At 40.3% G+C, this 24,850-nt stretch overlaps 1 protein-coding gene across 1 annotated transcript in view; it reads left to right on the top strand.

The window, feature by feature from the left end:
- The window catches only part of ACSS3 (acyl-CoA synthetase short chain family member 3), a 116,058-nt gene that overhangs the window by 52,574 nt on the left and 38,634 nt on the right, over positions 1-24,850 (top strand). The window contains exons 6-9 of the mRNA XM_063447144.1: positions 4,610-4,750; positions 8,321-8,401; positions 8,506-8,601; positions 19,273-19,424. Coding sequence (XP_063303214.1) covers positions 4,610-4,750; positions 8,321-8,401; positions 8,506-8,601; positions 19,273-19,424 — 470 coding nt within the window. The remainder of the gene's footprint in view (positions 1-4,609; positions 4,751-8,320; positions 8,402-8,505; positions 8,602-19,272; positions 19,425-24,850) is intronic.

Here is a 24,850-nt window from a genome sequence, read left to right as displayed (position 1 = left end):
TTAGAAAGACGATTTGGAGAACAGTATATTCCAATTATTTAAGTGACATTTCAACGTTTAAATGGCTATATCTGTACATCTGCACATAAAGGAAAGATTCATTATGGTTTTGTTTCAGAAAACGTAAATACATTTTTATATAGCATAATGGGTTGTAAATAAGTTACAGGGGTGATTGCATCATGTTAGTGTTACAGACACGTGTAACATGAAGCAATTGAAATTTAAGGAAAAGTTGAAACTAAGAACCCCTGAAAATAGACTTCGCTAGTGACACACGGTTTAGTTTTACAGCTGTTAACATGTTCGGTTTACTAGTTATAAATTGTTTCTACAGTTTTGTTGCAGTTCCTTCTGGCTCACGCTGATGTGTCATTACAAGGTGTTAGAAGGTTCTGGGTCAAGCACATTTGATAACAAATTACTTTAAAATGGAGTAATCTGCACCAATCACATTGATGGATATTAATAGCCGATTTATAACATTGTATTGACTTTTAGACAGTATTGCCTAACAAGCTTAATGCAAATTTAACACACCTTTTTTTTCTGCTACCATTGATAACATCGTGAGGAAACCAGTTATTTTAAAACTGGGTCTAAACTGTAATTGAATTGTTAATTAATTTCAGTCTCAATATATCAACATCACAAGTTTACTGACAAAAAAAACAACCTAGAGTCTTTGTGGAATTTTTGATTACGCCATAGACACAATATTAAAGAAATGATTAACTTAATTAATAATGCTAATAGATTACACGTCTCTGTCCCATGTTAAGCAGAGAAGTTTGTGTTCAGGGTACATTCACCTATAATCAGGAAAGCAGATTTAACTGCCCCAAAGTCAAAGAGTCCACAGTGCAACTCATGTACAAACATAACTTTCCTATTGCTGTAACAGTAAGTACCTCTATCTTGGCCTCCATATTGTACAGAGTAAGAAAACATGGTGAGCTATTCTCCAGGCAAAAGGATAGAGGCTGTAGTGGTTGCAGGAGGCAATTGGGACTTTAGTAGGTGCAGAGGACAGGCACTGTAGTTGGTTTCGAAGATAGGGGCTGTAGTGAGTGTAGGGGGGCCCGGGCTGTAGTGGGTGCAGGGGTCCTATGATAATCCAAGTGCAGCCGTGAGTTACCTTGATGTGATCCTCATAACTTATCCATGTGGAATAGTTTGCACAGTTGATTTTTGGTAGACATAGGAGCTTTAGTGTGTGCAAGAGTGGGGCTGTAGAGGGTGCAGGGGGTAACAGGGTTTGTACTAGGTGCAATGGATATTAGGACTGTAGTTGGTGCAGAAGGATAGGGGCTTTATGGTGTAATATAGGTTGTTTTGAGTATTGGTGGTAATAGGGCTGTAGTGAATGCAGGGGTAATCAGGGCTGTAGTGAATATAGTGGATAAAGAGACTGTTTAGGATGCAGGGGGTAATGGGAGCTGTAATTGAGGCAGGGATATAGATGCTGTAGTAGGTGCAGAGTGTAATAGGGGTTGTGGTGGGGGCAGGGGGATAAAGGCTGTGGTAGGCAGGGATGTATCTACCGCAAGGCATTTGCCTTTGGCGGCAATTTCCAGGGGGCGGCAAAAAACGCTGCCCCCAAATGCCCTTGTTTGCCTCGTTTTATGGGAGTCCAAAAGCTGGCCTGCTGGCCGCCTTTGGGCTCCCCCGCGGCAGGCGGACAGTTGTTTCTTGGGCGGGCGGATCTCCCTTGCGCGACTCGCAGTAATGCCGGGAGCCGGAATATGACGTTATATTCCGGCACCAGTCATCACTCTGTAGCTCGCGAGGGTGCTGAGCAGAGAGAGCTCAGGGGAAAGTGCTCCCTCGCTGAAAACCTGCATGTCCGGCCGCCTTCCTGCCCAGCAGCCCCACTGGACCCAAGGTGAAAATAAGTTGGGAAGCTGGGTGGATTTAATTTAAAAAAATATATATATAATACTTTGTGTTGAATGTGAGGAAGTGAGTGAGTGTGTGTCAGTGAATGTGAGTGAGTGTGTGTCAGTGAATGTGAGTGAGTGTGTGTCAGTGAATGTGAGTGAGTGTGTGTCAGTGAATGTGAGTGAGTGTGTGTCAGTGAATGTGAGTGAGTGTGTGTCAGTGAATGTGAGTGAGTGTGTGTCAGTGAATGTGTGTGTGTCAGTGAATGTGTAAGTGTGTGTCAGTGAATGTGAGTAAGTGTGTGTCAGTGAATGTGAGTAAGTGTATGTGTGTGTGTGTGTCAGTGAATGTGAGTAAGTGTGTGTGTCGGTAAACGTCCGTGTCTGTCAGTAAGTGTATGCATCTGTCAGTGATTGTATGCATCTGTCAGTGAGTGTATGCGTCTGTGAGCATGTGTGTAAATGATTGTATGTGTGTCAGATTGTGTCAAATCAGTGAGTGTATGTGTGTGTGTGTATGTCAGTCAAAATGTGTGTAAGTTAACAGGAAGAAGTGTGGCCTTGGCAGGAAGGGGTGAGTACATTTAAATTAGGGGGTGCCCAAGATCTGTCATGCCTAGAGCAGCACCATTTTAAAATACACCACTGGTGGTAGGTACAGACAGGATAAGGACTGTAGTGGGTGTAGGGCGATAGAGATTTTGGTGGGTAAAAGGGGATAAGGGCTGTACCTCGGGCTGGGGATAGGAGCTGTGATGAGGGATTGGGCAGTAGTGGGAGGATAGGGGAGACACGCACACACACTCTCACACTCCCCCACCCTGAGTCTTACCTTTGGCCAGGGAGGGAAGAATCCGTATCCATGGTGGTCCGGTGGAAGAACATTGCCCTTGCCCCTTGTAGTGACATCTATGGACATAGAAGAAAAAGTTTAGAAAAAAAAAACCTTTGTCACTTTAACAGGATCTGGGATTTTATGTTTTGAAAATGGGTTTTCTCCATTCAATTCTACCCAAACAGATGTCCTGATTTACAGTAAGAACACATGCAGCTCGTTCGTCATTTCATATTCCCTCTTGGGAATGTTGATTTTTCTATTTAGCATTCCCTGTTGTGCGTACAACAATAATACAGACTCTTGCAAGACACGTACCCGGCCATTCTTCAGATATGCCTTCTGTTTCCTGTTCTGTTTACGGTTCTGTTTTAAATATGCAGTAACAGTGGTTTGTGAGAAGTTACTTTTTTTTCATGGAGCACCTGTTGCATAAATAAAAATATAAACCAAAACTGCCAGCATTAATTTCAAAGTCCCAATGGACATAGAAAGAAACACATTGATTGTGTATATTAACACGCAGCTGCTGTAACATCATCTGGTGCCAAGCAATTACCCAAGGCCCAAGTTTGGACATCGAAATACGATTAATAGAGACTCGTTTTCAATCACAATAATCACAAAATGATTTTGTGAGATTTAATGATTTTTCCTTCTTTCTGTAATAGTGTAGAATAAGCTAAATAAAAGTGCGGTTGATGAGACAGTCTAGGCTTGATCTAAACAATCTTTACACAATAATGCCTAAAATACTTCTTTGTTCAGATTTCTGCAAAAATCCAGGATTTGCAGCTTCTGCAGTTTTCTCCATTCTAGGAAGTTGTTGAATTCTGCCTCTCCAATTATTTGCAAAAGAATATCAATATATCCAATTAGGCCTTCCCAAGCATAAATAAAGCCAGATTGGAAGCTTAAAAGTATCTATTAAGTTGCTAAAGAGTACCATTTATGCAGTTTTTTTTTGTTTGTTTCTTTTTATTCATTAATAGGGCCAGAAGCAGTTGTGCTTAAAGGAACACTGTAGGCTTAGGAACACAAAACTGTATTCCTGATCCCATAGTGTTAAAATTACATCTAGGCCCTTATCCTCCCAAATATAGTAAACTCTTACTTCTATTCAAGTCTGCAGCTGCTGGCTCTGCCCGTCATCTGCCTGCTTGGCTGACATAATCTGAAGTGATTCTCTGAGCCAATCACAATGCTTTCCCATAGAATTGGCTGAGCTTGTCAAGGAGGAAAATCAGGGGCAGAGCCAGCACAAGTCAAACACAGCCCTGGCCAATAGCATCTCCCCATAGAGACATATTGAAACAATGCATCTGTATGAGGAAAGTTAATGTTTCTGCATGCAGAGGGTGGAGACACTGAATGTCAGTACTGACCAGTGTGCAGCATTGCCCCAGGAAGCACCTCTAGTAGCCATCTGAGGAGTGGTCAGTGGAGGTATCCTTAGACTGTAATGTATACACTGCATTTTCTCTGAAAAGACAGTGTTTACTGCAAAAAAGCTGAAGGGAATGCTTCTACTCACCAGAACAAATTCAATAAGCTGTAGTTGTTCTGGTGACTATAGTGTCCCTTTAAGTTTGGTTATTGGCTATTGCAAAAGCTATCATAGAAATCAAAGGAAGGTTTATATTGAAAGTTCTAAAGCTTAACCCCTTAAGGACACATGACATGTGTGACATGTCATGATTCCCTTTTATTCCAGAAGTTTGGTCCTTAAGGGGATAAATAACTGAATTTACAGATTGACTTTAAACAAGCTAAAAATGAAAGATCAAACGGGATAGTTGATTCGTCTTTGATATTACAAACTGTGTTCTAACGTAATGTTCAAGTTCTGCAGTTGAATAGCCAGTCTTTAACAGAGGTATTTATTCCTTACTAGGAACATGCTTCTCTTACCGCTGGCCACCATCTTGACTGGAATGAAGAGGTTGGAAAGGCTCATCCTCATGATTGTGTTCCTGTGCCCTCAGAGCACCCACTCTATGTCCTTTATACATCAGGCACAACTGGACTGCCTAAGGTAAGACATTTGCATGTTGTGTGTGTTCTATATTCAAAGGTTAGTGCGTACACTAAATGCATACATATCAGCTTCTGTGTACAGAATCAAAAATCAAGCAAATTTACCAGGACCGTGTCATTTGCACACCGAATGTACAAAAAAAAAAGGTCCAATGATAACATTAAACATGGGAACTTTTCAATAGTCAGAAAGCTTGACAACTAGCTTATACTCTCATTCCCCCTCCCAACCCCTAAATGAGTGCTACAACATTTCCACTTGGGACTCAATTTAATATGCTTTTCAAATGATTCAGTTCTGTTAGATACATTTTCTAAAATACTACAGAAGTCACCATTAAAGTCTACGGGAATAAATTTGTAGATAAATTATATGAACTTTTTTTCTAACAGTATTAAATCATTTTGGAAGCTTATTAAATCAAGGCCTTAGTGTCTATATACACATTGAGTTCACTCACTAAATGGAAATTGTGGAGAGATGACAACGCAATTGCAAATATTGGCCCATTTTACCAGCCTTTTTCAATGTTTACTTTGCAGCTTTTTACATTTATAGATCTAGTGAATAAACTAAATTTTTTTATGTAAAAAAAATATATAATTTGATTGTTATTTGGAAGAAAAAAAGAAGAGATTTAGAATGTAAAAAATACCTGACAAAAAGTAAGAAAGTGAACAATGAAATTGAATATTGTTTAACTATATGTCACCAATGACAAGTTTGTAAAACAGATATTAAATTAATGTCATTTTCATTCTATGGCAAAGTTCCTATCTGTAAAGTCGGCACAAATGTCGCAATCTAAGAAAAATATTTGCATGTGATAATAAAAATGAAAAACAGATTTGCAGCTGTGTTTTTCCCTTTCATTGTCATGTCCCCTTTAGGCACCTTTATACTCACTAACAAGCAAAACATGAGTAAAAAACAAGACCAAAGGGCCCCTGTTTAATGTCTTAAATACTGTTTTTGTGTATATATCCCTGCTGTAAAGATTCTGATCTTCATAAAAACAGAATATATAAAAATAAAAAAAAATAAAACCCAGAACACTCCACATCTCAGGGCTGAATTAATATTACCACAGAAATGTGTATGGCCTGTTATGTAAAAATATTTGCTCAGCAAGAAAGGTAACAAGCTTGGATTCCAGTATAATCAGTACAGCTATTTTCTTGAGGACGTCAATCTGTTTGATTTTAAGTCATGTACTGACCGGGGCATTTCAATGTCGGCTCCTTGAATTGTTTGCCAGTTGGCATAAAACAATCATTGAGCTTAATCTTTCTGTTTGTTTGGAATTTTTATTTTTTTATTTTTTTTGTTGGATTAACTTTGGAAGCTGGAGGAATGGAATCTTTATTACACAGTGTCAATCTTTGATAATATAATTAAAATGAAATGTACCAAAAAATTTGAATTTCAATAAAGCCACAATAACTGATGTAAGGTTTCCTTATTTTAACATGAGATTTGCTATAACACGTATTTGACAATTTGACACAACTGTAATCTAAAACCAATTCCTCAACATAAAACCACATCAGTGACTTTAACAGGATTATTTACTAAAGAGAACATTGTCAGAAATTCAAAATGGATTCAAAGTGAATTTCATATTTAAAGGAACACTATAGGGTCAGGAACACAGACATGTATTCCTGACCCTATAGTTTTAAAACCACCATTTAGGTGGTTTGCCCCCCAAAAGCAACCTTAGCAAGGGTTAAAACGTACCGTATTTTCAGTGCTGCGCTGGTTTGCCGATGCTGGTCCCGCCCCCAATGCACCTCCTTGTCCGACATCAGAATTGACCATTTCAGCCAATCCAATGCTTTTTGCATTGGATTGGCTACAATTGTCAAGGAGATGGGGTGTGGGTGCCACCATACGCCAGACTGGCCAATCTGCATTTCCTCATAGAGATGCATTGAATCAATCAAGGGGCTTAGGACGCTCCCTCGTTATACTTTTAGTGTTCGGATTCACTACTGATCTTATAATAGACAGTCGACACTACTTGTTTCACATGGTTGTGCAGTCCTATTGCTACTCTTTTTCTATTTGGTTTTCCGCTTGTATCTCAGACTATAGGGGCTACAGCGTCTGGCGGTACAATAGAGTAGGCTTTTCTTAAGGGGTGCCTTCGAAGGCACATTAGACTCAGCATTAGGAGAAATACCTTTTTTGGCATTTCCCCCTTTTCATCTATACCTTTTTGAAGCCGTGAATTTAATAACCAGGATAGTATTATATTTATATACATTTTCAAACTTAGATTACTTCCAGGATCCTAGTGATATATTCCTGTTGTTAAACCAATATTTTTCTTTTTATAGAGGATTGTACTTTCCATTTTTTTGGTTGTTTTTATTCATTTTTGTTACTCTCTCATATTTTCATTATATTCAAGATATTGATTAAAAGATAAGTTTTATCTTACACACTCACAATTAGAGCACACAATTTTTGGTAGATTTTTTAATTTATTTTTTATTAGTTTTTTTCCACTTTGATGTTCACTGTTTAGGGGTTACCCCCCCTTTTTTCCAACTACCAAAATGTGTTCTCTTTACATATGAGGTTGTTTTTTTCTCTCTTTCACTTTGCATTGAATCAATTCATCTATATGACGGAAGTTCAGTGTCTCTATGCAGAGGGTGGAGACGCTGAACATCAGTGCTGCACACTGTACAGCACTCCCACAGGAAGCACCTCTAGTAACTATCTAAAGAGTGGCCACAGGAGGTGTCCCTAGGCAGTAATGTAAATACTGCCTTTTTTATGAAAAGACAGTGTTTACTGCAAAAAGCCTGCAGAGAATGACTATACTCACCAGAACAACTACATTAAAGGGACACTATAGTCACCCAGACCACTTCAGCGCAATGAAGTGGTCTGGGTGACAGGTCCCTCGGGTTTTAACCCTTCACATGTAAACATAGCAGTTTCAGAGAAACTGCTATGTTTACATAGCATGGTAAATCCAACCTCTAGTGGCTGTCTTCCTGACAGATGCTAGAGGCGCTTCTGCGACGCTGGATGCGAAATTCGCATTCAGCGTGCAGAACGTCCATAGGAAAGCATTGAGAAATGCTTTCCTATGGACTGTTAGAATGCGCGCACGGCTCTTGCTGTGCATGCGCATTACGCTCCACTCGGGAGCTGACGGCGGGGGAGGGAGCCCGGCGCTGGATTAAGGTAAGCTGCTGAAGGGGTTTTAACCCCTTCAGCGCCACGGGAGGGGGACCTTGAGGGTGAGGTTCCCCCAAGGATGACATACTGTCAGGAAAACGGGTTTGTTTTCCTGACACTATAGTGATCCTTTAAGCTGTAGTTGTTCTGGTGACTATAGTGTCTGGTGACTGTAGTGTCCTTTAAGGAAAATATAGCTGAACTGGAAAATTTTCCCAGTTCAATTACTTTTTCTCAAATCTATAATTTACTGTAAATTCACTTTGAATTCCCAACACTACTCACTTCAGTAAATAACCCAGTAAGCGTACTTTCTAATGCTACGTGTTAAATTACTATGAATCCAGTTTTGTGTTGTCTTTCTCTTAGGGAGTGGTACGAAACACGGCTGGGTATGGTGTAATGCTGAATTGGACCATGTCTGCTGTATATGGACTCCGCCCTGGAGAGGTGGGTTCGGATTCATTGCTGAGTTATGGAAATTAGTGGATGCGCTGTTGTTATTGTCTGAATGTCTAAACTCACTTTGCATTGTGTATTTCCTGTCTGTGCAGGTATGGTGGGCTGCTTCTGATCTGGGATGGGTGGTTGGCCATTCTTATATTTGCTACGCACCACTGTTGCACGGCAATACTTCAGTGTTGTATGAGGTGAGTTAATTTCAATATTTGTCCTATATCTGTATTTTAAACATTTTAGCAAGATGGATAATGGAAGTCTGTGTCATACAGTTATTTTTTACATGTGACCAAGCCGTTTCATGAAATGGATTCACAGGAATGCTGAGCATTACGGTTTACTGGTAATAAAAACCAACAGAGCAAAGAGATAAATTTACGGCACTGGTATAAAAAGGGTAACTATAAGATAAAAGATCTCTTTATTGGTTCACATATGAAAAGTTTTGAAGCTCTTAAGACGGAGCTGGATATACCCTTTTAAAGAGATATTTAGCTTTTTAGAGAAAAGGGACTTTTCTCCATATTTGGTGGACCTGTCCCAGAATTAAACCTCTTTGGAATATTATATTCGACCTTATGTTTAGAATTGGAGGTATACGCCCTGAGTTTAAAGCGGATCTTGCACTACTCCATCTTTTTGGCTCAGAAATACAAGGTAATTTAAAATTGATTCTGGTCCACTGTTTAATGGCAACTAAAACTCTAATTGCTAGATTTTGGAAAAATACGGAGATCCCAAAAAGAGGCCAACTTAAAACACAACTATTATACCAACTTGAGATGGAGAAGGGCTTACTGTTGAGTAATAATTTCCATAACAAGAGACTTTGTGAGTTTTATTCTAAATTTATTGTAGACATTACAGACTGGTAATGGGTTGGAATTCGGGTAATAGACATATCAATTTCTGTCAAGCTGGTTTGAAAGCAAGATTAGGATTGCTTCATAAGAGCTCTCCGATCCTTTACTAGATATTAAAATAACTTTATTCATGGGTAATTTGTCTCTTTTTTTTTCTCTCCCCATGTAAGACCAATTGTGAGTGTCTTGTTTATTAGCTATAGCCCATCTTTGTCTCCCTGTGTAGATGTGGCTATGGCTATTTCTGCTATTATTGAATTTAATAATGTAAATTGATATTTTATGTCTTAAATGATGTGTGTAACTGTATTGTATGTTATCTCCGGGTTAAGATGCCTCTTTTTCTTTTGTCTGTGGCATCTAGCTCGTCTATGTGATATGTTTGTCTTTTTGTAATTTATCATAAACAAAAAAAGGAAAAAAAAAATAATAAAAAATAAACAAGCAAAAAAAAAAAAACCAAAAAAAAACAACAGAGCAATAGAGAGGACAAATAGTTTTAGTTAGAACTATAAATAATAGAGACCTGCTTAGACACTCTACAGCTACAAACAGTTAATGCAACTCCACCTACTGTCCAGTATGGTGAAAACACTCAGTAGATGTTTAAGTTGTTGCAATTTCAATAGAAATCACTATCAGGGTTATGCACTATAATACGTTTTCAAAGTGAAATTTAGGACAAAATAGTCAAACTTTAATAATTCAGATATCCTTCCAGTTCAGCTACCTTGGTCTAAAAATTGATTTTCAGTGTGAATTCACTAGAAATTCTTACTTTGGTGAATAGCCTTGTATGTTTCACTAAAAACGTCTCAGTTTTTAAATCTTTCTCATGTGCTCAAGGCAGGGGCAGGTGTTCCATCAAATTTCCCTATCCGTGAAAATCCCCTACCCTAGTCACTTCCGGTGAGGGGAATCAGCTGGATCCTGTGCTGCACATGCGTGCTAGCACTCCTGCTACGCCTCCACAGCAAGGTCCTGGAAGGTAAGTAAAGCTAGTTTTACACTTTCATTATAGTTAGTGCATTCACTAAGCTTAGGACATGGGACATTTAGGGTTAATATTAGAGTTCAAATTAAAGTTACGTTTAGGGAGTTGTTTTTATTTAGGGGAATATCTATCAATTGTGATTTTTCACACTTTATTTTAAACCTTACACCAAGGGTTAGGGTTAGAATAGAGTGTGAGAGAGGTAAAAATAGCTTACCTAACCCTAATTTGAACCCTCACTTAACCCTAAATGTTGCGTCTTCCTAAACTTAGTGAATGCACTAACTATAATGAAAGTGTAAAACTAGTTTTACTTACCTTCCAGGACCTTGCTGTGGAGGAGTAGCAGGAGTGCGTGCGTGTGAGTGTGTGTGTTATTGAGTGGTGTGTGTGTGAGCAGTTTTTGTTTTGTTTAATTAAGTTTATTCCCCTCCCCAGCCTCTTGTCATAGAGGGAGGACACTGGACTCCCTGGTGGTCCGGTAGCACACTATGTATCAGGATGGATTGGCCGGGTGCACCTCCATCTCTGGCAGCATTAACTTATCTCTTCTTGCGGGCCACGGGATGCTATGGCAATGCTCTGCGCGGCACGCAAGGCATGCCGGAGCATTGCCATAGCAGCCTGCGGTCACACGCTTGCGGCTTGCAAGAAGAGAGGAGGCAATTCTGCAGACTCCCGGGCTCCTGTATTACACAATGAAGAGGGGTCCTGGGATTGCCTCCCTTGGTAAACTCATTAGCTCCTTTGGCTTCCAATATCATTTCTATGCAGATGACACGCAAATGTACCTGTCCTCTCCTGATCTCTCCCCGTCCCTCTTGATTAGTGTCTCTGACTGCCTCTCTGCTGTTTCTAACTGGATGGCTGCCCACTTCCTTAAACTAAACTTGACCAAAACTGAAATTCTGGTCTTTCCTCCCTCAAGTGTTGTTACTCCTGTGTCTGTCTCCCTCCAAGTCAATGGTGCTACCATCAGCTCCACCACGCAGGCTCGCTGCCTAGGTGTTCTCTTTGACTCCGACCTCTCCTTCAAGCCTCATGTTCAATCTTTCGCCAAATCCTGTCATTTCCATCTCACAAACATTGCGCGCATCCGCCCCTACTTAACACCAGATGCGACTAAGGTGTTGGTCCATTCCACTGTCCTTTCTCGCCTTGACTACTGTAATCCGCTTCTCAGTGGTCTTACGTGCTCCCAACTTGCGCCATTACAGTCCATAATGAATGCGGCGGCGAGTCTCATCATCCTGTCTGCCTGCACCTCCCATGCCTCACCCTTCTGTCAATCCCTGCATTGGCTTCCTATAAAATATAGAGCTCAATTTAAAATTCTGGTTCTTGCTTTCAAATCTCTACATAATGCTGCTCCCACCTATCTATCCTCCCTTATACACAAGTATGTCCCGTCTAGGCCCTTACGATCTGCTGAAGACTTACGTCTATCTTCTGTCCGTACTCCCACCTCTGATGCTCGCCTTCAAGATTTCTCGAGGGCTGCACTGTTCCTGTGGAACTCGCTTCCCTCCTCCGTTAGATGCCCACCCAGTCTCCACTCCTTTAAAAAATCGTTAAAAACCCACTTCTTCATAAAAGCGTATCAATTAAACTGTTAATAGCTCCCAACTGATTCCTCTTCTGCAACTGTCACTAGTATAATACTATCCTTACCTTTTGTGTCATTTTACCCCACTCCCTCTAGCATGTAAGCTCATCGAGCAGGGCCCTCAACCCCTCTGTTCCTGTGTGTCCAACTTGTCTGGTTACAACTACATGTCTGTTCGTCCACCCATTGCAAAGCGCTGCGGAATCTGACGGCGCTCTATAAATATCATAATAATAATAATATATAGCAATACTCGCTATACATGTATGCAATAAGCCAGCCTGGGCCCCTAGCACAGGTTATAGGCTTGCAAAGGCTTCAAACAAGAGATTCACAGCCTTTGCAAACTGGTTTGAGATATAACACCCAATGAAAAAAGTGCTAAACTAAATACATGCTTGTTTTCATTAGGGGTACATCCACTAAACAATTTTTGCATTTGGCTAGTGATTTTTCTCTTTAATACAACATAAGAAGGACAGCTGTACATTTACAGATAGTGTGCCCCTTCTCTCTCTCTCTCTCTCTCTCTCTCTCTCTCTATCTCTCTCTATCTCTCTCTCTCTCTCTCTCTCTCTATCTCTCTATCTCTCTCTCTCTCTCTATCTCTCTATCTCTCTATCTCTATCTATCTATCGTATAATTACTGCAGCTGAGGAAGTCCAACACCTCCAGATTAAAGGTTTGCTTTTTGTATAAAAGTCATTTTATTCCAGGTATTTATGCAGCTTTGAAATGTTAATATTAACACACTGAGCATGCCCAACGTCCTTCATTGTGATGTTAATAAAATATGCTTCTGTACTTTTTTTTTTGCACTCGCTACTTAAAAGATGGTTAACATAGATAATCTTTAATTTAGCCTAATCACCTGCTGCCGAGAGATGAAAAAGAGAATGTTATGTAGATGAAAGCTAGGTAATACCTCTGCTGTCTCCATGGCAACAATTGGCACTGTTGACATTTTCTATGTATGCCATTGCTAATGTTAACAGCCGCAGGTTGTATATTAGGAGGAGCCAGAACAGTCTGATATGCTGTAACAGGCCAATCTATAAAATAACACATTTATGGGCTGATGATTTATACTTACCATCTTAAACACTCAATGGATGTAATGTTGCTGCGATTCATTCCATTTGACTGGAAATATTCCTGCCTGAAGCAATAGATTGTGGATCGAAACATTCAGAGCTTTAGAATAAGGAATGTTTTTTATTTGAATAAGTTTGAATGGATGAGGTATGAGGTTAATTTTGATTCAATATGGCCAGGATGCAGTCCCAGTCCATCCTGACTTAAGAGTTTTCTGTATTTTTGACAGAGAATTACTAAGGTTCTTGTGTTACAAATTACCGTACTTGGAAAAGTTTAGTTTGGATAGTGTTATCACATGCGCGTGAACCTGGTATGAAGCATGATAAAACTGTATGTGCTAAAGTCTGTATGTGTTCGTCCTCATATTTGGATTAGGGAAAAAAAAAATTGATCTTTATTTAAAGGGCCACTATAGACACTATTATAACTAGAGTGTTTTCTATTTGTTCTGTTGAGTATAACATTTTCCTTCATGCTATTTGCAGTAAACACAGGTTTTCAGAGAAAAGGCAGTGTTTGCATTACAGCCTAGGGATATCTCCAATGGCCACTCCTCAGATGGCTACTAGAGGTCTCCACCCTCTGTATGGAGACACTAAACTTTCCTCATAGAGATGCATTGATTTAATGCATTTATATGAGGAGATACTGACTTGCTAGGTCTGTGTTTGAATTGTGCTGGCTCTGACCCTGATCTGCCTCCTTGACAAGCTCAGCCAATCCTATGGGAAAGCATTGTAATTGGCTTTGAACACTACTTCTGATGAAGTCAGCCACGCAGGCAGATCAGGGGCAGAGCCAGCAGCAGCAGTAAATATTTGAAATAGTCTTTTTTTTTTTATAAAGTGATTTTTTTTCTTTCTTTTTTATTACTTACGTCTTAACATATATTGTAGAGGTGGACACTATCACAACATTATTTATGGTATATACCAGTCCTGTTGTGACACGATATATTTTGTACAAGCAAGCACTATTGTGCTATTTTTGTTACAGCAACAACTGTATACATCTCTCCAAATCTTGCATTTCTCTTAAACATCAGCAACTCAAATAGTTATGTAAAATGATTTAATTCAATATCCCATAAAACATGGCAACTATAATATAGTTTGCTTTCTGAGTGTTTCCTTTATAGTTGTACAATTAAACGGCTGCCACCTTCGTATGTATGTCACTGGTAATGTTTTATAGTTCTTTGACAGCTTCAATACTTGGAATAAAAACGTGCCCTGTGAAGTTTCTTACCATTGTTTCCATTTGGTATGAGTCATATTAAACCACAGGTAGCTGGAAAGAGCGTTGAGTGAATAAATGTTTACAATAAACCTAGTTTATTTTAAGCTTGAACTATTAATGCATAATTGGTTTTGTGTAACCAGCAGTACTTGGGATCCTCCATCTTTTCATGATTAAGAATAGCTACTATGTTTGCTTATTATTTAAATCTTCACGGTGGGATCTCATTGGGAACAATTTCAACTTTTAGGATAGGCCAAGTGGAAGAGGAATGGTCAGTGTTCTAGAAAGTGGTTGAAACAAGCGTTGTTCCGTCCAACAGACAGAAAAGTTCATGTTCAATTTATATCGATTCTACTTAACATGCAGTTAGATGTGTAGGAACCCACCATGTCTGTTAACATCAATAGTACAACGTTAATGTTAAGGTGCTTCAGATCCTATTCTACATTTACAATAAGACAGATATATAATATCAACACAGAAAGCTCTTCTTAATTACATTTTTCTTATCTATATTTGGTTTGATAATGTTATACAATTACTGCGACTGAGCATGTTGAAAGAAACTGAATGTGTCAGCCCATATCAAGAAGTAAAGTTGGGCTCACCAGCTTTCAATGCAGTTTTCTCCTATCCCATGCTGATGATGATTTTGTTAACATTATGATAACTGATGTGAAATGATTGCATTTGTCAACCTTTGACTACAATGCATTTCCTCATTACATCCACTTACAGTGACCTCATCAATCCTGATCAATTTTGCCATGTTGGGTACTTTTCATAGAGAAGCATGGTGGGTATTCTGTGTATATTCAAAAATTCACAGTGTTTCGCCAATCCCATGCTTCTCTTTGAGAAGTATTCGTCACATTCACTGTTGTCATGCTGATTATGTGAATGTGAAGTTGTTTTCAAATTGAAAGAGGCACTAGTTGCTGTCTGCTTGACAGCCACTAAAGACACACCGGATTCTTTATGGCAAAATGTAAACATGTTTTATAATGCCAGAGAAAAGAAGCATCATCTGTCCACCAAATCCACTACATTACAATGTAGTGTTCTTGGTATTGTTAGTGTCTTATTAAGCAGCACACAGTCAGCATTTCAGCCTCATTATATGAAATGTCACACGTCACAAATGGCACACGTCTACTTAGAATAAAGCAGTTTAAATATATATATATATATATATATATATATATTTTTTTTTATTTATAAAGCCCTACAGCGGAGAAATAATTTTAGAATTTAAGTTTTTGGGTAATTTTTCCTTCCGTATATCAGCACACTGGGCTGACACCAGGGCTGGAATATGTTTTCCAATGGTTTTTTTTTTTTTTTTCAGTCCCAGTCTGACCTTGCGCAGGGAAATGCCAAGGGACACCTGGGAAATGTAACAGCCGCAAGAACAGCATCTTCTAGATAATCGCTAAACATGCCATGCATCCACAAAGTCTGTTAAAAATATTTTTTTACCATTTAAAATTGTGAAACTAAGGTTGTTTTTAGTATTCATCATAATATGACACACCCCAATCAATAATCATTTTTTAGATCTTAAAAATCTCAAGGGTTCACAGTTTGTTTGCATGCCATTTTCTTATACAGTTGTTGCCATAGTGTATTGCCTTCCATTGTGCAAAACATGTTTGTTTCATAAACTATTTTCTAAATCAAAATATAGCAGCCTTTTCAGCATTTGGACTATAAGCTTGCCTCTGAGCCTCAGGAGTAACAGGCAAACACAAAACCCGGCTGAAGGCTGTAAAGCAAATACAATGTAATATGAAACAAAAATGTCACTCATAAAACCATAGGGTGACATAAAAGTAACAAGTAGTGTACCAGGCTAATCCCATCTGAGAGTCACTGGATGCTGTTTCTCATATAGAGTCCAAAGTGTTAGCCAGTGGGTCGAAGTATAAATCCAAATAATCGCCAGGAATAAAACATCCTGTTGTCCTGTTTTGCAATATATGTCGGCATCATGGTGTTACATTTGAGGCACCATTAAACTTCACACCTTCTGTGAAGTGGGTTCGTTAAACATCTCACAGTAGACATGCTGAATTGTTATACGCAGTCAATGGATTAATTCATATATTTAGTTTCTTAAAGGGACACTATAGTCACCAAAAAATTTGTAAGCTTAATAAGCATATTTTGTGTATAGATCATGCCTCTGAATTCTCACTGCTCAATTTTCTGACATTTAGGAGTTACATTTCTTTTGGTTTTGTCCATGCAGAGATAGCCACACTTCCCCTGGCTGTGACTGATGCAGCCCACATTTAAATAAATGGCTTAATTTTAATCAGATGATAACTTGCTTTAGAGTTTTTATCACATTCTCTTTAAATTGAACTTTAATATATATAATCTTTAAAATGGAAATCTTAGGGTTGACTCATTAATATATACATTACTGATAATTTTCAGAACACTGCAACTTCATAATATGAAAATGAATGATCACTTGGTTATTATACCAACTGTAGTTCTTATGCAATCCCTAGGGTCACACGTGTTTATAGCAGGAGCTATCAGCAGTCTTTAATATAAGTAATAATAACTTTTGTGCTTTACAAGGAATATTAATTAGTTGTTCATCCAGTTAAAATCTAAAGCATTTTAAATTCCTTTGAGGATAAAGATACTTTGTACAAACAATGAATATTATTTTTATTATAAATCTAGATTTCTAAGTTGATGTCTTTGTCTCTCATTTAGTTTCCTAATGCAAAAAGATCTGCAATATTATTGCTATTATTGTAAAAAGTTGTCACAACAAAAGAATGGAATATTTTTTTAAAGTAACCTCAGATCCTAGCAGTAATTCTGACAACACAACTAGACTGAACTGGGGAGAAATGAGCAATATCTAACATTGCTCCTGGCGTGAATTCAGTTAATTGGGGATGGAATCCCAAAGGAACCAGCTGATTAAGTATTTGATCTCATAAGGTGCATATAAATTCTACATGCTGCCAGGGAGCATTTTAAATACTAAGATCCTGAGCAATCTCTATGCCATAACAACTCTGCTTGTGCTGGCTAGGTGTGGGAGAACAATGAGCCCTCTTTTCATGCTTGTCACCTGGTGGCTGTACATGTAATGTTCTACCTCGTTCTATCTGCTAGATCAATGATGACTGGTGTTCAAAGCAAAGTGTTTGCAGTTGTGGCATTGTCGCTATTCTGGAGCTGAGTTCTCTGCCCTCTTTCTGTCATTGAGTAGGGTTTTTTCCTGAGAAAGGGCAAATTCTACCCAAATCGTGATAATTTCTTCATGTCTCTGTGTGCATCCCCTAGCTTCTGTCTTACTTCTGGAATTATGCTTTTTATAATTATATTACATAAAGTATATTGCATAAAGTGTCAGTGTTTAGTGCAAGGTAAGAACCAATGTTTCCATCAGACCAGAGTTATTTTAAACTAGGTACTGAAAATATTTGTTAGGGATGTTTATCCATGCTACCCCTGGAGATTTTTTCTTCTCAACTTTGTATTGCTAACCTTCTGCTTCATATCAACCCAATGGTAGTACACAGGATTTACTCAAACATCTTAGGCAGGATTGTCGAACAACCTTTATATGATGTGAGCTTGTTATATTATCATTCAGCTGACGGGGTCCATTTGGAAATGGGTCATCTTTGACCATAAAGAGATGCTCAAGACTTGATGTTCAGTTGACCAATAAATCATGGCCCAAATCATTACACACCTGTTTGCAGCTTGTTCTGTTGTCACCAGGAAGTCTGGATCCATATATATTATCGTGTGGTTTATGCTAAATAATGACATTACAGCCTTCATGCTTTGGCAGAAACTGAGATTCTACTGATCAAGCAAAATTGTGATGGCTTTCCCACTATATATTCTCATCTGAGATGACTGAAACTAGCAGTGGATATTCATATAGGATACTTTAACTGATTTCTTCACTAAAGTGAGAATTCAACATGGATTTGAAGTGAATTGCAAATGTATGGCAAAATACTTCCATATCGATTACCTTTTTTCCTAAAATTTGAAATTCTCTGTGAAGTCACTTTGCATTATTACTTCAGTGAATAACAATGTAAGGCACAATGTTTCAGCTGCCCCTAAACCCCAATGCACAGTTTTTACCTTCATGTTGGTATAACCAATGTGCCTCTCATCTCCCCAATGTACTCTTTCACCTCCAAGTAAATAAAACCAATGCACAATTTCACCTTCAAGTAGGTGATAAGAGTGTTTAGATAAGAGTGCATAAGAACACTATATAAGAACTATTAAATAAAATAAAAAAAAATTTAAAATGGCAAGTCACTTCAACAAGCTATGCATCTGAAGGCAGGTACCTACTCTGCCTACTATCAGATCTCACCTTGCGTGGAACCCAGTGTAGTCGTCTTTACGGTTCCACTGGTTGTTTGTCATCCCCTTTTTAAAAACACTTTTATAGCGTGTGATTAATTGATAATATTGCTTTCCATCAACATGAGAAAGTGGGCTATTCTGTCCTTTCTTTAACAGTGTATTTTTTTCCCCACAGAACTGATACTCGCTGGATGGCTTTCTTTGTTTACCCATTTTCTGTAAATTTTTGAGATTAGATTGGGTGATGTCTGGCATGAGCACTGCCAGGGACAAAGATAAAAAATGAAATTTAAAGTGAATGTCAGATTTTAGACCAAAATAGCTAAATTTAAAAAAAAATAAAAATAAATCAACGGCAGCTGTGTTTTTAAAAAGTGAATTTCCAATTTATCACCAATATAACTGATTTGAGAACATAGCTGATGGAGAATTATTTCAGATTCTTGGACTCCCTCTGTGTTACTGAGCCTGTTACAAGTCTTTGAATTCCACATTATCGTGTTTATATTGATATCAGTTTTTTCTATGCATTAAAGACATGACTTACTACCTTCCCTCCAGTTCATAACCATGATTGAGTTGCAGATGGAATGCAAAGACGCGCAAAATGTTATCCACATAATGTTGCCAGCGATTGTTGCTAAGATGCATTTTAATTTAATACAATTCTTAAAATAACTGTCTGCAGGGAAAGCCAGTAGGAACACCAGATGCTTCGGCTTATTTCCGCGTGTTATCGGAACATGGCGTGGCAGCAATGTTTACTGCACCAACTGCAATCAGAGCAATACGTCAGCAAGATCCAGAGGCAGATCTGGGAAAGAAATACTCTTTGGAAAAGTAAGTAGCATTATAGAAATTGAATCAAAGTTCTGCTTGTATTTAATTCTACCTCACATATTCTGAGTTATTTACTGAATTGAGAATCGTCCAGAATTCAACTACTCTCGCTATTGATTCTCTGATACCAACCAAACCATTATAGAGGAGGAATATAATAATTATTCCACATCATGATCTGCATAAAGGATATTCATTTCATGGAACAATCCAACAAAGAACTTTCTAATGGAGACAGTTTAAAAATGGTGTATCCGGTGCAGGATTTCTCCAACTTTAAAGAGGAATTGCAATGGTTTGAGTAGGACGCTGCATGTTTTCATTCATTCCAGTATTTCACTGCTGGAACAGGCATTCCACACTCTCTCAGCATGTTTGGGTTTGGAGAATTTGTCTGATTTGACGATTTTGGCTGAAATTTTTAAAGAAACATTAAAGGGTCAGGAACATAAATTTCTATTCCTGACCCTATAGTGTTAAAACCACCATATAGACCCCCTTACTTCCCTGAATATAGTAAATTCTGCTTGGCTGACATCATCAGAAGTGATTGTCTGAGCCAATCACATTGCTTTTTTTTTATAGGATTGACTGAGACTGTCAAGGGGCAAGTCAGCGCAAGCCAATCATTTAAAAAATGATTTGAATTAATGAATCTCTGAGGAATGTTCAGTGTATCCATGCAGAGGGTGGATACACTGAATGGCAGTGCTGCACACTGTGCAGCACTACCCCAGGAAGCACCTCTAGCAGCCATCTGAGTAGTGGACAGTGGAGGTATCCCCAGCCCATAATGTAAACACTGCATTTTATATGAAAAGACAGTGTTTACTGCAAAAAGCCTGAAGGGAATAATTCTTCTCACCAGAACAAATACAATAAACTGTAGTTGTTCTGGTGACTATAGTTTCTCTTTAATTTTAATTTCAATTCCCAGCAATTCTCATTTTAGTGAATATCCCTTTGAAACACTGTAACACAAGATTGTTATAATTCACCAAATGTGAATATTCTAATACATTGTATACTAAAGTTTAGCCAGTCTCATAATGTCCATGACTGCTTGTTTTCCACCATTTAAAGAGCGCAAATGTCAGAAATAGTAAATGAACATGAAAATGCACCACTTGCAGGTATCATACAATATGAATAGTTATGTTAATATGGGGATGCTTCAAAGCTGACTCTGTAGAAATATAAATTAAAGTGATTGCGGGAAAGAATAACTCACACAAAGTGCTAATTTTACATTTTTCTTTCAAAGTCCAATCTCTTCTGCTTAGCCCATATTTCACCGTTTTCTTTTATTAGTAGGCAGAATGGTACGTGAAGGTTTAACTCCTTAAGAACCAAATTCAAGCTGTTCTCATAGCAAACTAGTTACTAAAGAAACACTATGGCGTTAAAATGCAAACCTGTATTCTAAATGCTATAGTGTTTTCCCCTAACTATGTATGACCCCTGTGAGGGTTTGAAAGTTAAATATTAATCACCTTTCTCCCCTCAACACACTTGGCTTACCATGGGGACTCTGCCCTCCTTGCTGGGTTCATCAAGATTGCTATGGGGTAGCATTGGGCATGTGCAGTAAATCACCTCGCTAAACCAATTAAATTCCCCATAGATGCAGCATTTGATTGGGAAACAAGCCTGACTCAGTTCTCTCTGGTGGCTGTCATAGAAACATAGAATGTGACGGCAGATCTGAAGCATTCGGCCCATCTAGTCTGCGCAATATTCTAAATACTTTCATTAGTCCCTGGCATTATCTTATAGTTAGGATAGCCTTATGCCTATCCCACGATGCTTAAACTCCATCACTGTATTAACCTCTACCACTTCAGCAGGAAGGCTATTCCATGCATCCACTACCCTCTCAGTAAAGTAATACTTCCTGATATTATTTTTAAACCTTTGTCCCTCTAATTTATGTCCTCTTGTTGTGGTAGTTTTTCTTCTTTTAAATATAGTCTCCTCCTTTACTGTGTTGATTCCCTTTATGTATTTAAATGTTTCTATCATATCCCCCCTGTCTCGTCTTTCCTCCAAGCTATACATGTTAAGATCCATTAACCTAACCTTGGTAAGTTTTATCCTGTAATCCATGAACCAGTTTAGTAGCCCTTCATGAAGACAACCTCTAGAGTTGTGTTTAACTCAGCAATAAAAACATTGTATAAAACTGCAGTGTTTTCCAAAGCAGCGTTAAAAATAAAGGGCAACTGCACCCAGACCACTTCACTGAGAAGAAATGGTATAGGTACCTTTAGTGGTTCTTTAAAGTGTACCTGTTATATCTGACATGACCTGGTCTCTATTTAAGCTTGACAAAGACCTCATTGCAGGATGAAATGTTGTTGCTCTTGTTTTCTGTTTTTCCAAGAAAACTACTGCATTACTTACCTTGAGTGCATGGATCACACTACATTTTCTACTTGGTGTCAATTTAAAACTTCACTATGACTTGTGAGTGAAATGGCCACTTCAATGGTGTTACCCATGGGGTACATACCTAAACTTCTCTCTCTCTCTTTCTCCCTCTTTGATTTTTTTTATCTGCTATTAGCTGACATCAGTGACATACTATCACACATGCAAGTGAGTAAATAACAGGATTTGACATAAAATCCTGTGAGAACATAAGAGCCTCCACATATTATTTTGTAGTATTGTACCCAGACAGGACGGGTGCAAGACTTTTTTGCACCCGAAGCAAGATCAGCTACTTGCACTAGCTACTTGGTGTAACAAAAATATACCCCAACACGCAGGATTCAACTCAACAGAAGACAACACAGAGGGAAGATACGTCTACCGGACCTTAGAATGGCCGGACTCGACGTATATGAGAGGAGTACAGAGTCAGGAGCGATGCGAGGTCAAGGGCACAGAGAGACAGCGTAAACTAGGACTAGCCGGGGTCTGGTACACAGTAAACAGCAAGCCGGCAAACAGAACAGATAAGGATAAAGAGATAACGTAGTCAGAAACAAAGCCAAGGTCAAGTACGAAGGAGAACACAACGTGCGCTAAAGGGAACTGAAACAGAAACCACGATAGGGCATGGAACTCAGGGAAAAAGGTGAGTATATATGCCTAAACATCTATTTTGATTGGTCCCTGTCACATCCACGCCCCCAAAAGGTAAGTGTATGGGGAGTGTGGCATGACAGGGACCAATGGGAGGCCTTTGCCAGTTTAGGCTCCCACTGTCCCTTTAAGAGCACGCCCGAGACCCGCAGCACGCTCTTAGAGTCAGGCGGGACACGTGACAGCTTCTCGCGGTCACTGCCCGCCTTCCTGTTGCAGCTGTTGGATGAGCCGCGCGCGGCTCGTGCAGCAGCAGGACCACGCGCGGCTTGAACAGAGGACCCCGGCCGGCCCCCGAAAAGGGTAAGTACCGCTACACTTGGCAACCATATGTCTCTTTCTTCCCCTAAACCCTTTGTATGTCTCTTTCTCTCCCAACTTCTTAGTGTGTCTTTCTCCCCTTCCTCAGCCTCTCTGTTTGTCTGTTCCCCCAGCACCTTTGTGGATCTTGTTGCCCCCTAGCCCCTCTGTGTGTCTTAATGCCCCCCAGCCCTTCTGTGTGTCTCAATGCCCCCCAGCCCTTCTGTGTGTCTCATTGCCTCCAGCCCTTCTGTGGGTCTAGTTGCCCCTAGGCCCCTCTGTGTCTCTTTGCTGCCCACATCCTTTCTGTGTCTTTGTCCCCCATATCCTTTCTGTGTTTCTTTGTCCCCCCACGTCCTGTCTGTGTGTTTGTCCCGCCCATGCCCTTTCTGTGTCTCTTTTTCCTCCCATGTTCTTTCTGTGTCTTGTCCACCATGCCCTTCCTGTGTCTCTGTACTCCCATGCCCTCTCTGGGTCTTTGTTCTCCCTAGCCCCTTTGTGTGCCTTTGTCTTCTCAAACCCCTCTGTGTGTCTTTGTCTCCTCAGCCCCTCTGTGTGTCTTTGTCCCCCGAGCCAGCTCTGCAACTGGAATGCAACAAAGACCTGTTACCATAAAGGTGATGGCAGGGCCGGACTGGCCCACCGGGACCCGGTGGGCCGCGGCACCTGGGGGCTGCTCTGAACAAGTATGTGCCACCGGGTGGTCGGTCCGGTGGCACATACTCTGAAGGGGCCGGTCGGCGGTCGCATTCCGCGCTGGAGCCGCCGGACCGGGTGGCAGCCTCGCCGGTCCGGCGGCACTGCTTTCACTAATGCAGACACGCTGGGGGCTGATGGAGGAGGGAGGAGCATGTCTCTGTACCATGCTCCCTCGCGGTTCCACAATTCCCAGCACAGGAACCGCGAGGGAGCATGGTACAGAGACATGCTCCTCCCTCCTCCATCAGCCCCCGCGGAATGCGGCCGGCCCCAGCCCCACTCAATCAGGTAAATGGGAGGGGAGGGGAGGGGAGGGGAGTGGAAGGGAAGGGAGGGGAGGGGGGAAATAAAGAGACACAAGGGGGGGGGATAAAGAGACACAAGGGGGGGGAATAAAGAGACACAAGGGGGGGAATAAAGAGACACAAGGGGGGATAAAGAGACACGGGGGGGGAATAAAGAGACACAAGGGGGAATAAAGAGACACAAGGGGGGATAAAGAGACACAAGGGGGGATAAAGAGACACAAGAGGGGGATAAAGAGACACAAGGGGGGGATAAAGAGACACAAGGACAAGGGGGGGAATAAAGAGACACAAGGGGAGGGGGGAAATAAAGAGACACAAGGGGAGGGGGGAAATAAAGAGACACAAGGGGAGGGGGGATATAAAGAGACACAAGGGGAGGGGGGAAATAAAGAGACACAAGGGGAGGGGGGAAATAAAGAGACACAAGGGGAGGGGGGAAATAAAGAGACACAAGGGGAGGGGGAAATAAAGAGACACAAGGGGAGGGGGGAAATAAAGAGACACAAGGGGAGGGGGGAAATAAAGAGACACAAGGGGAGGGGGGAAATAAAGCGACACAAGGGGAGGGGGGAAATAAAGCGACACAAGGGGAGGGGGGAAATAAAGAGACACAAGGTGAGGAGGGAAATAAAGAGACACAAGGGGAAGGGGGAAATAAAGAGACACAAGGGGAGGGGGGACATAAAGAGACACAAGGGGAGGGGGCAAATAAAATAGAGGGGCACAGTGAAAGGATGGGGGAAAGAGACAGAGGGGGGATAGAGAGATGGTGGAGGGAGGAAAAAGAGACAGGGGGAGAGAGAGACAGAGAGGAAGAGAGATGTGGGGGAGAGAGAGACAAAGGGAAAGGGTGGAGCCGGCAGGGGAGGGAGAAAGGACCCGGGAGGTCAGCCTGCAGCTCCTCTGCGTCCTTCTCGCACGAGCACAAAGCGTTGCCGCGGTTACCACGGCACTGCTCCGGCTCTCACGAGAGTGAACTCTAGCCCTGGAGCTATGGGCTAGAGTTCACTCTCACCACGAGTTCCTGGT

The sequence above is a fragment of the Pelobates fuscus genome, chromosome 3 (assembly GCF_036172605.1).
Source record: "Pelobates fuscus isolate aPelFus1 chromosome 3, aPelFus1.pri, whole genome shotgun sequence".
Lineage (NCBI taxonomy): Eukaryota > Metazoa > Chordata > Amphibia > Anura > Pelobatidae > Pelobates > Pelobates fuscus.
Note: the sequence above shows the minus strand (reverse complement) of the source record. Positions and strands in the feature narration are given on the sequence as shown.